The 15,634-nt window shown below is 46.5% G+C and overlaps 2 protein-coding genes across 2 annotated transcripts; one reads left to right on the top strand and one right to left on the bottom strand.

The window, feature by feature from the left end:
- Nucleotides 1–2,983: 2,983 nt before the first annotated feature.
- On the bottom strand, nt 2,984–5,543 carry LOC109367323 (uncharacterized). The gene is made up of 5 exons (XM_031553118.2): nt 5,289–5,543; nt 4,580–4,721; nt 4,414–4,459; nt 3,998–4,084; nt 2,984–3,227 (listed from the first exon to the last, which is right to left on the bottom strand). Exons 1-5 carry the CDS (start codon nt 5,541–5,543, stop codon nt 3,131–3,133), a joined length of 627 nt encoding a protein of 208 aa, XP_031408978.1. The 3' UTR covers nt 2,984–3,130.
- Nucleotides 5,544–12,463: 6,920 nt separating this feature from the next.
- Nucleotides 12,464–14,760, top strand: H2AZ1 (H2A.Z variant histone 1). Its single transcript, XM_003205752.5, has 5 exons — nt 12,464–12,648; nt 13,100–13,177; nt 13,535–13,648; nt 14,084–14,213; nt 14,337–14,760. The coding sequence occupies exons 1-5, from the start codon at nt 12,646–12,648 to the stop codon at nt 14,396–14,398; spliced, it is 387 nt and encodes a 128-aa protein (XP_003205800.1). The 5' UTR covers nt 12,464–12,645; the 3' UTR covers nt 14,399–14,760.
- The last annotated feature ends 874 nt before the right edge of the window (nt 14,761–15,634 follow it).

The following is a 15,634-nucleotide window of genomic DNA, read 5'->3' as shown; positions in this document are numbered from 1 at the left end:
AAGGAGACATGGGACACCTTCCCTCAGAAATATCTTGATTGCATCAGGGAAACTGAAATGATGTGAAACAATTTGGATTTTGTTGCCAGGGCATTCCCTGTGCTGCAGTCCCTTGTGAGATATGGGCATCCCCTGCACTAAAAGTCCTAAATCCTCTCTTGGACTGGCTGCTGTAAGTGTTCTAGGCAGAACATCAATAAAGCATAAGTGCAATTCACAGTGCAGTTCATTTCACATCTGTCCTGCATTAATCATTTCCTAAATACTAAAGGTACCATATCATTATGATTTTCCCTTTTTAATCTGCTAGGGGAGGTGATGTGAGTGATCATGTGTGGTGATCTGGGAGCAGAATACAGAACTGCCAAGTGCAGAACACAGACAGGGCAGTTCTCTAAAGTGTGCTGCTGGACACCTGCACCAAACCACTGGTTTTAGCCTCAGGAAGGCACCTGGTGGAGGCCCCTAAGAAAAGTCCCACAAGAAGGAAAGCCCCGGTGGCAGCACCCCATGGATTTGCATGCCGCAACAGCCCTGCTCTGGGCCCTCGGCAAGGTGGTTTCTGCCTAGCTTTGCATCAGAGCTGTTTCACCCCTTGTAGCAACATAGCTCGCTAGCAGGTGGGTGGGTACGGGGTTTGTGTTGTAAGGAAAAGCGGGAAAGCTCGAGGGTACTTTTTTTTTCCCCTACAAAGCCTTTGAAAGGTCACTGGGGACCCCTAATGTTCGCCTGCTGCAGGAGCACACGCTTCAGAGTTGAAGCTGCAGACGCTTCTTCAGGCATCTGTGTGTTTGGTCACGTTGGTCACTCGATGGTAAAAGTACCGAAGTACTCTGGGGTGCAGAAATCCTCATGCTCTGTTCCATACCAGGGTATTAGCCATTCATGTGAGCAATCATATAAAGGAAAAAATAGCTTCATAAAGTTGGTGGTTTGGCAACAGAACTCATGCTTTGTAAAAGGCATTGGGAGAAATAACTCTAAAAGGTTTTAGGGATATCCTCTAGCCCCAAGATAAACTCAATCCCAGATCTCTGAGCCTCACTTCCAAAAAGGCCGCTAGCCCCTTCCCCAGCTCCACGGCATCATTGTTTTGATGTACAGGTACCAAACCCAGCAAAACTGCATGCAGAATGTGACGCTTGCAAACAGGAATGAGCTGCCCTTCTCTCCTTCCCGCCTCCAGCCCCAAACCCAAGTAAATCAGCAAAACCTGCACTTTCTAAGTGGCTTCTAACACACTGAAAGTCAATTAGAGTGATTAAAACAGAGCTGCTAACCACAGGTCTTCATCACCGACACCATGCTGAACGTCAGTTCTGTGTGGTTCCCAAGTAAAAGTGCAGGGAGAGGAAAGGATTTTTTTTTTAAAGCAGCCAAATTGCCTCTAATTAGCAACACAACTGCAGTCAAAACATAATGTGCAGATAATAAATTGATATTTGCATAATGGAAACACTACCAAAATGTACTTCAAATAAGCTGAATTAGATTATAATTAGAGTTGTGTTTTGGGAAAGAAAATCCTCCTAATTACTGCTGTATAGACAGTGCCAAGGAGGAGAGGGCTGCTGCAGCCGAGGTGTGGGGCACAGCGTGGGGCCTACAGGAGTGGCTCCAAAGGCAGGGCAGCTGGCCTTCTTCTTCCTTTTTTTTTTTTTTTTTTAATTTTTCCTTCCCTTTTTCTTTTTTTCCTATGTCAGGTAGAACTTCATGGAGAGGCATTGGAACAGGCTGCCCAGGGAAGCGTTGGAGTTTCCATCCCTGGAGGTCTTTAAGAGATGCATACACATGGCATTAAGGGTCCGGTGTAGTGGTGAGGACTTGGTATTGTTAAGTGATAGACCTAGTGATCTTAACAATTCTTCCAACTTAAATGAGTCTATGATTTTTTCACTTCCCTGTTATTCTCCCTTTCTTCCTCTCCTGTTCCCCTCTCTTCTCTCCTCCATTCCCTCTCCTTTTCTGTTTCTCCTTCCTTTCTTTATTACTATTTTTCAAAACTTTTGTTTGTTTTCTGTCTTCTTTTTTTTTTTCTGGGCTTTTCCAGCCAAACTGTGCAAAGAGCACTGAAGCCAGGAAGCATTACCTCCTCCCCCTTGCCCTTCCCCACTAGCTCAGCTGTACTGGGGATGGCAGAACATTCCCAAAGCAGCTGCTGATGCTCATGGCTGATTTCCTGCAGCCAAAAACTACAGATGAGTTTGTACAGAGAAAGAACCAGTTTCAGCAAACAAGGATGAGATCAGGTCCCTGTGGTTAGTTGGGTATTGGCAGCAAAACAAACCTGTGTTTTGGGTGGTTATGCTGAAAGAAAATCAGGGGAAAATCAAACTGGAAAGCATTTGAGTGGGAGAAACTTGTGCCTATGGGGAGGTGGTGTAAGGTTCATAGTGTGAATGCTGTTTCTGTGCTTCATGGAAAGCCTGTGGATGTGGTGAAAAACTGGTGTAGCACTGAGTTGCGATAGCTTGCTCCCACTTTAGTCAATCGGCAGCTTCTGTTGATACTCAAGCTTGCCCTTATTTCCCAGCTCTTACCAAAATACTGGAAGGCACTGGATAACAAGTCACCGGCTGGTTGTATGAGGCCATGGGAACCAGCAAGGCAGTGACTGCAGACCAACCTGGGCATCCCCAGCAGCAGCACTATTGCCAGCAAATTGTTGTATGGCTCTGCATAGTGAATGCAGTTTCTGTCAAATGCAGGTCTTCCCACAGTAGTTTTAAACTGAGACCACCTCGAGGCTGAAGGCAGTTTCCATTAGGATTAATTATATTTCCCCAAAACTGGCATGGTAATGGTGAAGTTTTTAAGGAATGGCAGCTGTTACGTGAAGATTTTATTTATCTTAGCCATAATACTTTCTATTAAACCACTGTTATTTATATTACAGGTGACATCACTCACACACGTCATGCTGATTAATGACAACAAAGCTTTAATCACAATCATCTGTTGCAAAAAATAAGCAGAGCATGAAATAGATACAGCACAACCACAACATCAAACCCAGGTCAGTATCTGGATCTAACTTAATATCAGGAGATGAATTGGTATGAGGTGTGATCTCCAGCTCATAATTCGATTTCAATAAAGGTGCAGAAGAAGACAAGGCTGGTGCAGTCATTCAGGGCAGCTTTCTGCTCTTGAGAATGTTCTCCAAAAGTTCCTGAGCTTCTCGGAGCCCATGGGCTGCAGCCACACCAAGGAGTTTTTCCACTTCCCTGAAGGACATGAAATCTTCATCAAGAAAAACTAGGAGTTTTGGGTTGTTCCTATCTGAATTTTACTTACCCAGGCTTCTAATAAAGGACAACCACTACTGGATCTGAAAGATTCTGTGGTGTTCAGCGGTCTAATATTCAGAAAAGTATCTGGTTTTCATTTTGCTTTTCACTGTGATCTGAGCATGTATGTCTGATTATTGGTGATTTTCCTGACCTGACTGAACCGAAGCCGTATGATCTGAAACTCTTGAAATATATAGTTATTGTACAACCAAATACGTTTGTCTATCTGATCAATATGCAACACAGGATCAAAATGAAACATGATGGCTTCAGCTCACAGGCTTTTGCTTTTGTATTTTGGAGCTTGGAGTAAAAACAACTCCAAGCAAAACAATTATAAGAAGACTGAGTAGCGCTGTGATGGAAATTCGTTGGTCACTTTTGCTTCAACTAGGAGTGGCCCCTGGTTTAGCCATCTCAGTGACTGTGCAGACAGCAGGCTCTGACTGTCCCTCCATTTGGGCATACTGCAGGGCACAGGAATGCTGGAGAGAGTGTCCAAGCCTCTTTGAGGCTAACAGGGCACTGGTGGCCAACACAAGGGCATGCAGTCTGCTTTCTACAAGCAGAGCAGACAACACAACAGTGGAACCTCAAAAATGCCTATGCAGCTACATCCATGGGATGCCTACAGCACAGAACTTTCCCCCAGGAGGAACCAGATCATCTTCTGGAGCAGGAAGGGGCAGGAGCAGCTGCATTACCTTTCCTCCTCTGCTGCCGTCATGTTGCTGAGAGCTCCCAGTGCCAGGCTGAAGGAGGAGTGTGGGTGGCCCTGTCCTGCTGCTTGCCTGGGAGAGGAGAGGAGGCAAGGAGCAGAAAATATAGAAGAAAAGCAACCTTTGAACATTTCCTGAACAAGGCTGTACTGCCCCATAAAGCATACTGTCTCACTGTTGAGATATTTTTCTCCCATTGGTTAAAAAGTAGTAAGACAAGTGGGGGAAGGTGTGACCCCAAGCCAGATGTGGAGAGAGCTGGCCATCTCCATGCTGCCTGCACCTCCCAGGGGATGGCCCAGTGCCCTCAGAAAGCATTGCCAATTTTGTCCCTGTGCCTCAGCAATCTTTTCTAGCAGAAAGCAATGTGCCATCTCAGGAGTTATATTTCTGCAGCTCACCTGAACCAGTGCATGGCCAGCTTCTCATTTTTTTCCACTCCAGCACCTGAGATAAATACAAGGCAGTGAATTTACAGTGATGACATAAAACACGGTGGCCGAACTCAGCATGCAGAGCCACATTTGAGATTCACATACACGGATGTCCTCTAACACCAAAGGTTACCTTGCAGATACCTCTGCCCCACGATGTGCTGGGCGTGGGGGTACCCAAGGCGTGCGTAGGCCTGTGCCACGTGGAAATGAAAGGCCTGGTAGCACAGCGGGATGCAGAGCAGCAGCAGGCTGGCTGCCAACATAGCCAGCAGCTGCAAAACAGGAAATGTTAGGAGAAAAAGGAGCCAGGGACTGGCTACAGCAAATACTCATATGAGCTATAGAGCCTCCTGAGCGTGTTCCCCAAAAAGAAATGCAGAAGGCCTCACACAACCACAGAAAATCAAAGCAACCTTTGATTCAGAGCCGCTTCCAGCATCCATTTAAACTGGCAGGAAACCTTGGTTGAGTCCCAAGTTAATATCACCTCATTTTCCAGCAGTGCTCTTGAAGAAAAATGATTATAAGCTGGGCTCAAGGTGCTGGCCCAACAGTGTTAGGGAAGAACTATTCAAAGTTTCAGTGTAAACGTGCCCCAAAGGAATCCACGAGAACGATGTGTGAACCAACAGCCCCTGCTCATGCCTATCCCTGAAGTGCAGACATCTCAGCAGTCCAGCCCCCCAGTTACGTGCCTTTCCCAAACTGAGGAAAAACACACTGCTTAAGGCAGAGTGAGCCACAGTATGAGAAAATAGCTGTCTCAGAGAGCAAAAGCAGTGAGAAACCCCTACCTTCCCATCCAAATTACTTGCTGCCATCCCAAGCCCCACACTTACCTCCCAAGTGCTCCATGCCAAACCAGGGTGCTGCCTGCACTGTTGGGAGGGATGTTTTCCATGGGTGCTGGTGCTGCCCCTTCCTACCCAGTGACGCCGCACCAAGGGCCTGATGTCTACCATAGCTCCCTGTTGCCAGGGCCTGAGCGCTGCCAGCTCCCTGTCCTCCTTCACAGCTCTGTCACAGGTCCCCTCACCTGGCTTCACTCCTGATTTGTGGTCCAGCTGCCCGGCTGAGATAAGAGGGATGGACATACTGACCTTGCAGCATCAAAGCAGAGACTGTTCTCCCACTGACACCTATTGAAACCACCAGTATTTAACTCTGCAACAAACAGGATGGGTAAATTACTGTATTTGATAAAAGTTGATGAGGAAAAGGAAAAAAAATGTTTTTTTTCCTGCTTTTCTCATGAAAAGGAAAGCATTTCATGAACATTAATGATGTTGTTCAGCACTGCAAATGTTGGGCACCTTGTTATATCAGTTGCATGATCTCCTCTGGTTGTGTCAGATAAACATGAGAAGATGTAGCCTGAGGTAAGGAAATTAGACAAGGTGCAATGACATGTAACCAGGGAATTATCACAATATACAACTTCCACCATCACCACCACAAAGCTTGACAGGATGGGATTACTCATGTTGCTTTTTGTTAAGCTGGAAAGTTTGCATGTTATATACAGTCATTTTATAGCTGTATAATTTTACCTTTATTCATCTGCAGTGCCTTCACCTAGTGACTGTCATGACCAGTTGGGTAGATGAGAGGAGAGCAGTGGATGTTATTATGCTAGCAGAGCTCAGAGATCTGTGATCAGCAGCACAGCGTCTAGTTGGAGGCCTGTAGCTAGTGGTATTTCCTCGGGGTTGGTATTAGGCCCAGTTTTGTTCAACATCTTCATCAGTGACTTAGATGGAGGGATAGAATGCACCCTCAGCAGGTTTCCTGATGATACAAAGCTAGGAGGAATGGCTGACACACCAAAAGTCTATGCTGCAATTCCACAAGACCTGGACGGGCTGGAGAGTTGGATGAAGAGGAACCCAATGAAGTTCAGCAAGGGCAAGTGTATAGAGTCCTACACCTGGGGAGAAATAACTGCTTGCATCAGTACAGGTTAGGGGCTGACATGCTGGGAAGGAGCTCTTCAGAGAAGGACATAGTTGTCCTGGTGTCCAGCAGGTTGACTGTGAGCCAGCAATGTGCACTTGTGTCCAAGAAAACCAATGCTATCCTGGGAGTCATTAAAAGGAGTTTGGCCAGCAGCAGGACAAAGGAGGTTATTCTCCCTCTGTACTCTGCCCTGGTGATGCCACATCTGGAATACTGTGTCCAGTTCTGGGCTTCTCAGTTCAAGAAAGACAGGGATCTCCTGGAAAGAATCCATTGGCAATCTGAAAAGATGATGAGGGGCCTGGAATATCTCCTTTATGAGGAAAGGCTGAGAGGACAGGGAGTCTTCAGCCTGGAAAAGACTGAGGTTATCTTATCACTGCTTATAAATATCTAATGGGTAGAAGTCAAGTGGATGGGGTCAGGCTCTTTCCAGTGGTGCTCAACAACAGAGCATTGGCAAAAAATGGAATACAGAAAGTTCTGTATGAGAATCATAGAATCACAGAATGGCCTGGGTTGAAAAGGACCACAATAATCATCTCGTTTCAACCCCCCTGCTATGTGCAGTGTTGCCAACCACCAGACCAGGCTCCCAGAGCCACATCCAGCCTGACCTTGAATGCCTCCAGGGATGGAGCATCCACAGTCTTCTTGGGCAACCTGTTCCAGTGTGTCACCACCCACTGAGTGAAAAACTTGCTCCTAATATGAGAATGTAAAGTCTCCTTCTCTGGAGATATTCAAAACCTGACTGGACGCTTTCCTATGTAACGTACTCAAAGGAACATGCTATAGCAGAGGGGTTGGACTAAATGATCTGCAGGGATTCCTTCCAAAACCTATGAATTCTGTGACCTTCTGACAACAAACTGTGTTTTGCCTTCACAGCTAAAAAATGCCTGTTTTTAACACAAGGCACTACCTCCTATTAGTTACCCTTCCCACTCTAAAGCTCTAGTCAAGGATCTTCATCAGACAGCAGGTAGATGAGACCCATCTCCTGTAAGGGACTGATCTTGCCTGGTTGCCTAACAGTAAAAAACAAAAAGTTTTTTTTTTTTTTTTCTTTCCAAATTTACAGCAAGATGAGTCAGCTTAAAATTCTTACTGAAGAGGAAGCCATTCATCCCTCTGCATTTGAGGTAACATTCTTATTTCTTGTGTTGTGCTGCCATCGTGGGGCCAATCTCAATTGCTCAGATACAGTCACATTACAGTCATATCCATTTTCACAGAATATAGATTGAATGGGATGTTAATACCTGTACTGCAGGGCCAACTGCTTCTAAAACAAGCCATGAGAAGGACTTAGGCTGTAGTGCCCTTATGTTCTCTTACCCATTTTGATTTTTTAGCTACAATTCTTAGAATTTTATAAGGGGGAGGGTGGGTCTCAGGGAGTGATTCTGCTTGAGAATGAACTGATCTCTAGCTGCAGATCCAAAATCTGGCAAAAGCAAACCTCTGAGTCACTGTTACCATTGCTTGTAAAGGAGTGTCTGTAATGGATTTATCCTGATTCCTGACCTAGCTCTATCACAATGTGCTTTTATCTGCACAAAACAGGTCCTGGAGCTTGTAGTTCCTCAATGCAGGTGACTATAAATTGGAAAGCATTATTACTAATGAATTGTACATTATCTGTGAAAACCATGCTATTGTACTGTAACCCAGGTGCACTACAGATTCTCATTTCAGCAGTGAGCTTGAGCTGCTTATCTACAAAAATCAGCTTGCACCACAAAGAAAAAGTGAATTGGGCTGTCAGTGAAAAATCAGTGATGGCTGTAGTATCTGCCTCTGACCACCACAGAATAGTTAATCACTCCTCCCTGTTGTGATTTTGGCACAGAGAGAACAAGGGGCAGATGGCATTTCTATTTTCCCTTTCACATAATAATTTTTGAAAAGCCATTTCAAGCTCCAACAGATTAGCATTTTGATTGAAAACTAAAAGCCAGCCATGCTCAGGAAAACACTACTTCCTTTTCATTTATTTTTCACATCAAAAGTTTTTCTAGTCACATTGTTTCTATTTTCCTCTTTGCTGCATTGGCGTGGTCAGGGCTGGAAGCGCTTTGATGCTTCCCTTCAGTTGAAAGATGGAGGTTGAATGCTGTAAGAAGAATGCGTGGCAGTGGCTGTAAAGAGTTAACAGGAAGACTACTTGGGTACCTACACTGAAGAAAAGAAGGGAGAAGGGAGAAAGGAGAAGGGAGAAGGGAGAAGGGGAAGAGGAAAGGGAAGAGGAGGGGGAGGGAAGAATAACAGACTGCACTGAAACCCGATGTAGGATACTGTTCATCTTTTCCCATTTGGTTTTTGAAGTTTGTTGCTCATTTTCCAGGATGAACTGTAAACTTTTCAGTGATCTATCTGACCGAAGAAACATGTAATCGTTAAAAGAATGATGGAAGAAGGTAATTATATCAAAATAGGCCACAATCCTAGCATGTTGCCATGTTCAAATCAAACACCCTAACTTTACCACAGCACACAAAGCCTCTGCCTTGGAATCTTGGTGGCCAATTTGCCTCAGGGAAGTTTTCCAGGCTTCTCTATTAGGAAAATAAATTGCTATAGCCATGTTGATATAATTGGCACGGGACTAACTGAAGTGTCCTTTGGGCATCAGTAGCACAGGACAGATTGGATGCACCCTGAGAGTTCACCAACTTGAATACTGTTGGAGCTGCGCTCACATATGGCTTTATAGCAAAATACGGTATAAATATTACTTATCTCTGTTATCCTGCTGAATGGAGCTCAAATGCAGGAATTGAGGAGGATCAGTCCTCCCACTGCAGGGAGGTGTGAGGCACACAGCAATGAGGCCTTCTGCACAGGGCAATGGGAGGAGCGGGCAAGGACTTGTAGCTGGCACTGTCTCTGGCAGGCTCTCACTTTGTTTTGCCTAAATCTCTGGAGCTTCCTTTCACAGTTGGTTAAGTATGAACAAGATAAAAATTTATTCAGACCAGTCATCACGGCACTATTAATAGCAACTATAAGAGTGTACAATGAGCACAAGCGAGAGCTCACGTCTCTCCAGTAATCAGCATGTATGTGTTGTCTGCAGATCTATTATAGAGACATGTGAAGCCATTTCCAGATACCAGATTAATAAATGTATCTGTTAAAACAAACAACTGCCCCCATTCATCACCATGCACAGCATGACAGTGCTACTAGAATGCAGACAATGGCCTGCCAGTGGGGAGACCTAAGAGAAACTGTCCTTTGAAATACAGCCATGGGCACTGGTGCTGATTCTTCATCCATTTAAAACTGGCAACTAGTTTTGCCTGGAGGTAAAACAGCCTTATGAAGTACTCAGACAATGCCAAAATAAAGAAACACTTCCTGGTGTGCTCTAGCTAGATGCTACCAACTAGAAATGCCAGAAAACAGAACTGTAAATTCACATGATAAGCAAAAACTATGTCTACCATGTACTTGCAAATAGAGGAAAATTAATCCTGCAAGTGGTCCAAGCTGATCTGAGAAACCTAGCAAAGTGAATAGGACCAATAAAGACCAGACTCTAACCCACTCAAGACGTCCATCTTCCCACCATCAGAAGGTTACGTTATAAAAGCTGGATAACATAGGGTAGCGTCTGCATTAGGAAGGTAGAGGTGGTAAGAGCTTCCTTTGTGCATGTGGAATTGAGGTGGAAGTTATTTGCATTCATAACTGGGTCTAAGTTGCTTTGGGATTATGCTGGGGTATTAGTTTTAATTTCTCTCTTTTTAACTATAAAGAGTAAGATTAGATTGTGGGGCTAGTGTGAAGTTATCTGAGGTGAGTTTCAAGTACTCGACACTTCCCTAACCCGCTATAAACTGCATTCAGTACCTTTATGTTAGCTTAATAATACCCACCCTGATCTTTGGTGCATACTAAAATGGGACACATTTACTACCAGCAAACTCGGGCAAAGCAACCCCTCTGGTGTTGTGCTTCCTTTCCCATGCAGCCCAAGCTGCCTAGAGTGGCTGACAGTGTGCAGCCACAGCAAGCTTTTATGGATGAAAATCTGCGGTAGGGATCACCTGCACCTGGTAGGAGACAGTGTCTTCTTTCTAGCAAATTGCTGGACTGTAACCAGGGAGAAAATCAGTCCTCTCCTCCTACATCCGTTACCAGAGGGTCGCATGGTAGAAACTTAGCCTTTCTTCCCCTTAAGGAAAAGGGTAACTCAATCCTTGCTGAAAGGTTTGGGACAGAATCCATTTTTAAAACAGCAAGTGGAATGGAATCTTAACTTCTGCAGGCTTCTGTAAAATCTTATTTTTTATTTGTACATTTCAAAAAAACAAAAACCTCTTCTCTTCTTGCTTGCTGAAGGACAGCATAAACAACTAATGCCTCAAATAGAGTTACCAGACAGTTACATAAAAATAAAATGCCAGATCCTGTTATGTATGTAGGAGTACCATCACACAGTTTGGCTCTGCCTCTTTGTGCTCTGCTGCTCTGCCTGGAACTAGGTCTTTACCTAATACCTGAAGCAGCATTAGTTATCACAAAATGCCTGAGCCACAATGGATGGTGAAGACACACGTGAGGCCTCAGGCCACACAGAGCTCGAACATGACTGAAGGAAAATAAAAAGTTGTATCAGGAAGAGTAGCCCCAGTTTGTGTTGTCAGCTCTATCGTTTCCCATAAAATGTCTGTCTGCTGAAGAGATCCTTGTGTTTGCGACTCTTCCTTGTAGAGCTGTTGGAATGGGCCCAGAGGAGGCCATGAAGATGATCAGAGGGCTGAAACACTTCTTCTATGAAGACAGGTTGAGGATGAGGGGCTTGTTCATCCTAGAGAAGGCTCAGGGGAGACCTCATTGCAACCTTCCAATACTTAAAGGGAACTTATAAGCAGGAGAGAGGTCAACTTTTTACACGGGTAGATAGTGAAAGGACAAGGGGGAATGGTTTTAAACTAAGAGACGGGAGGTTTAAATCAGGCATCAGGGAAATTTTTCAGTGAGAGGGTGGTGAGGTGCTGGAACAGGCTGACCACAGAAGCTATGGATGTCCCATCTCTGGAGGTGTTCAAGGCCAGGTTCAGTGGGTCCCAGGGCAGACTGATCTAGTGCCTGATTTAGTGGCTGGCAATCCTGCCCGTGGCAGGGATTGGAACTAGGTCATCTTTGAGAAGCCTTCCAACTCAAGCCATTCTACAATTCTATAACATGATTCTATGAATACTGAGGTAGAGTAGTGGTTTTGTGAATAGATTGGTAACGTCATGGCAGGGTGAACCTCCAAGGAGACAACTGGCTTTGACATATAAGGATTTCTCTGAGATGCTTGTAGGTGAATCGTGTATCCCTAAGATCTATGGTATAGTGGGATGGCACAGATAATGGCCAGTACTATAGAGCTGTAGGAGGCAGATCAACCAAGAGCCCCTGTGAATGTGTCTGAACGGGTAGGTTGCCTTTTTCTGAAGTGAAAAATGATGATGGTGTACCGTAAATGGTGTCTGAAATAAACTCTGGATGAGATGTTTTGTCAGGGAAACATGACATGAGTGCCATGTTGATGCACTGCATTGTTACAGTCAAGAAGAGACCTGAATTTGGCATAACTTTGGTTAATGGAACAGTCAAGACCAGGAGGTCTGAGGCCCTCGATAACACGTGCCTCTTACGTAAGACGGAGGTAAAAATAAAACCCAGAGCATGTGCGTGTCGTTGTCATGAGAGTACCTCTTCCCCGCCGGCCTCTACAGCCACTGGATGTGACATACAAAGGGTGGCTGCCAGCCGCGAGAGTGTGACACCACACATGCCTGAAGAAGCAACTGCACGTCCGTGCCAGCTGACGCTGAGTCCTAGGCAGGCTACGGCCACCACGGCCGGGTCCCCCGCACCCGCCATGGCTCCCGGTCCCGCCACTGCGGCGCCCTCTCCCCGCCCGCGGAGCCTGTTTCTTTAAATGGGGGCGGGGCCTCTCTCTCTGCGCCACAGCGCGCGGCCGGCACCGCCCCGTACCGCCATTGGTTGTCGCTGGGGCAGAGCGCCATGCCTCCGCCCGCAGCCATTGGCTGGCGGCTAGGCCGGGGTTCCCGGATGCAGGCGGCTCGGCGGTTATAAAGCGCCGGGGGAAGGCGGGAGCGGGTGCAGTTTGAATCGCGGCGGGTCGAGGCTGGTCGGTGCCGTCGTCCGGGCTCGGTGCTTGCGGAAGGCTGTCTTTCTCCTATCTATCTCTGTGCGGCGGTCCGGTTCGCGATGGTGAGAAGTCGCAGGGTGGGGAGGTTGCTGGGCCGGGTGGAGGCCGCGATGGCGGAGGCTGAGGGACAGTGACCGTTAGGTGAAGGGGGAGGGGAGCGCGGACGGGCAGCGCGCGCAGCGGGTGTGTTACCTTGCCGGTAGGCGGTGGAAAGGGGGGTTGGAGGAAGCTGGGGGAAGGGGGGAGGAGGGTGGCGGGGAGGCGAGCCGCAAGCGCACTGGCGCCGCCGGGGAGAGGGAGTGGTGGCCGCGCATGCGCACAGGGAGCGGCCGTGCTACTAAGTGTAGTGGGCAGTGCGCATGCGCCGTCGTCTCGTAAGGCGAGGGGAGGGAGTTGGGATGGAGCTTAGCGCATGCGGAGTATGGCGGTGCTGCTGCTGCGCGCGGATTCTGTGCCGCTGGTGGGGGGGGATGGCGGGTAGAGCGCCGGGCCTCACGCGTCTGTTCTCGTCAGGCTGGTGGCAAGGCTGGGAAGGACTCCGGAAAGACCAAGACAAAAGCAGTGTCCCGTTCTCAACGGGCTGGTTTGCAGGTGAGCAGAGAGGGGTGTGGGCAAAGGGAATTCGGGTTAGCCTTGTGTCTCTGGGTGTGCTGTGTGAATCCTGCAGTATTGCTGTTATCTGAAGGACTGTAAGGAAGTGTGCAGCTTGATCCTGTTCTTTTAGACCTATTGTGTACTTGTGTGGCTGGGGTAAGAGAATGGTTTCTAGGCTTTTGCCCCCTTGCACAGGGGCAGGGTGGTGAAGTTAGGATCCAGCTGTAAGAGTGAGATGCCAAGTACTGAAACAGCATTCTGTAGTGGGGCATTTCTGGCGTGTGCTTTGGCGCACTGGGTTTCTTTCCACATGTCTGTAGTCAAACCTACTCTACTCATGTTATTTTTTTGCAGTTCCCTGTAGGCCGCATCCACAGGCACCTGAAGTCCAGGACTACCAGCCATGGGCGTGTTGGAGCAACAGCTGCTGTGTACAGTGCTGCCATCCTGGAGTACTTGACAGCGGAGGTAAAGCCCCTGGGAGGGGTGCATGCAGGATAATAATTCCCGAATGACACAATGACCAGAGTCCACTATTCACAGACTGAGACTGAACTGTGAGCTCTTCACACATTTTGAGCAGATCCAAGTGTGTGCTTCCTCAGAAGACGATGAAGTACATGCAGCTATTTTACCTGCATGAAATACAGGGTAAAATTCCCCAATTTAGAAGACGCATGGAGGTGTGAAGTATTTAATGTGCAGTTGCAGCACTTCATATCTGCTGTAAAACACAGATCTTAGAACTAAATCCAGAGCTCCAGAGAAGGAAACCTTTAAAAAGCGTTGTGTGCTTTTTACCTTGTCTTGTCACCACCAGCACATTTGGGTAGGGTATAGCTAAGGCTGTGCATGTGATTTCATTTGGTATCTGTAACTTGCTTCAAAAATCTTTGTCTTCAGGTTCTTGAGTTGGCTGGAAATGCATCCAAAGACTTGAAGGTGAAGCGTATCACTCCCCGTCACTTGCAGCTTGCAATTAGAGGAGATGAAGAATTGGACTCGCTCATTAAGGCAACAATTGCTGGTGGTGGTACGTAAATAGCTTGTGGCTGTTTGTGGCAGTAAGTCTGACAGTTACGGAGGTAGCTTAATCTTTAAGTGTGGAAGTTAGCAAAATTGAAGAGAAATAACATTGTCTTATTTTTTTTCTTAGGTGTAATACCACATATCCACAAATCTCTCATTGGAAAGAAAGGACAACAGAAAACAGTCTAAAGGATACCAGGTTCCCTTGTTATCTCAGGACTCTAAGTACTTATTGTCCAGTGTTGGTGATTCCAGTGGACTGTATCTGTGAAACACAGTTTTGCCTTTTTGTAACTTTAAGAAGCTGAAGCTCACTTGAGCTTTCTCAAGAAACCAAATTTCTGCATTGAAGTCTTAACCGTATTTAAGTGTTACCATGGCTTCAAAGAAGCTATTGTATTTGCAGTGGGTTTTGATTGAGATGACTGTTTTTAGATTGGTTTGACTAAGTAAGTAAATGGAATTTGACTAAGTAAATGAAATGTTTGGTTTTGTACAGACTTTTCATCCACTAGAGTGGAAATATTCAATAAATGGTATATGAATACTGATTGTGTCTTGCCCACTAACTGAAAAATAATTCATCTCAGTTATGCAGCTCTTAAAGAGCAGTTCCAAGAACTTAGGACTATGTAGTCCTGGAAGCTGTACTTGGAATATCTGGAAACATGTTCCTAGATAAATACTGCCCTTGGTAAATATCATCAAATGTGCATCTTTGAGCAAGAATTGCTTTAGTTAAAGTTATCAGAATAAAGTCTGGGACTCAGCGTGTCCATTCTTTGGCTGTAAGGCCTCTCCTGTTGAAGGATAGCTCAGCTTGATGGCAGCTCTTGTGGAGGGAGGGGGGGCTGTCTGTCGGGGGAAGAGGGTATGCTGACTGGATACTGAGAGATGGGCTACTTCAGCCTATTGTTTGTCTTCTAAGGTGCAAAGTGTTGGCTTTATTTTAGCCTGGTCTTAGGTTGTTTGGGTGCTGAACTACACCTGTTGAGTTTAAAAATGAGGGATTGTTGTTTGTACAGCAGTAGCATTCTCAAGAGAAGTGGACTAAAGGGATTTTTATTGCACCTCCTTTAGCTCTCTTAAAGTTCATTACTTAGAGAAGGCCTATGTCACCATTGTGCAGATGCTCCTCTTTGGCAGAGGTCACATTTCAGCAGCAAGGGGAGTAAGCTCCATGCCTACACCAGCAGTGAGTTGCTTCTACCAGCACTGCCGTATGGAGCAGGCGCCTTTACTCCCGGCGTCTTCTGCAGCAGGGCCGCGGGAAGGTGTTGACCTAGATCTTGACGCGCGCTTCATCCCAGGAAAGGGCCCGCGGAGTTTGACGCGGCGCTCCGGTCCCGCAGTGCAGCGGTACTTTTCCACGGCGGCTCACCCAGGGGCCGGCCGGGCGGCGGCGCTGTGCGCGGCGGGGTCCCT

Source organism: Meleagris gallopavo, chromosome 4 (genome assembly GCF_905368555.1).
Source record: "Meleagris gallopavo chromosome 4, MGAL_WU_HG_1.1, whole genome shotgun sequence".
Taxonomy (NCBI): domain Eukaryota; kingdom Metazoa; phylum Chordata; class Aves; order Galliformes; family Phasianidae; genus Meleagris; species Meleagris gallopavo.
The sequence above is the reverse complement of the archived record's forward strand: the minus strand, read 5'-3'. Positions and strand labels throughout refer to the sequence as shown.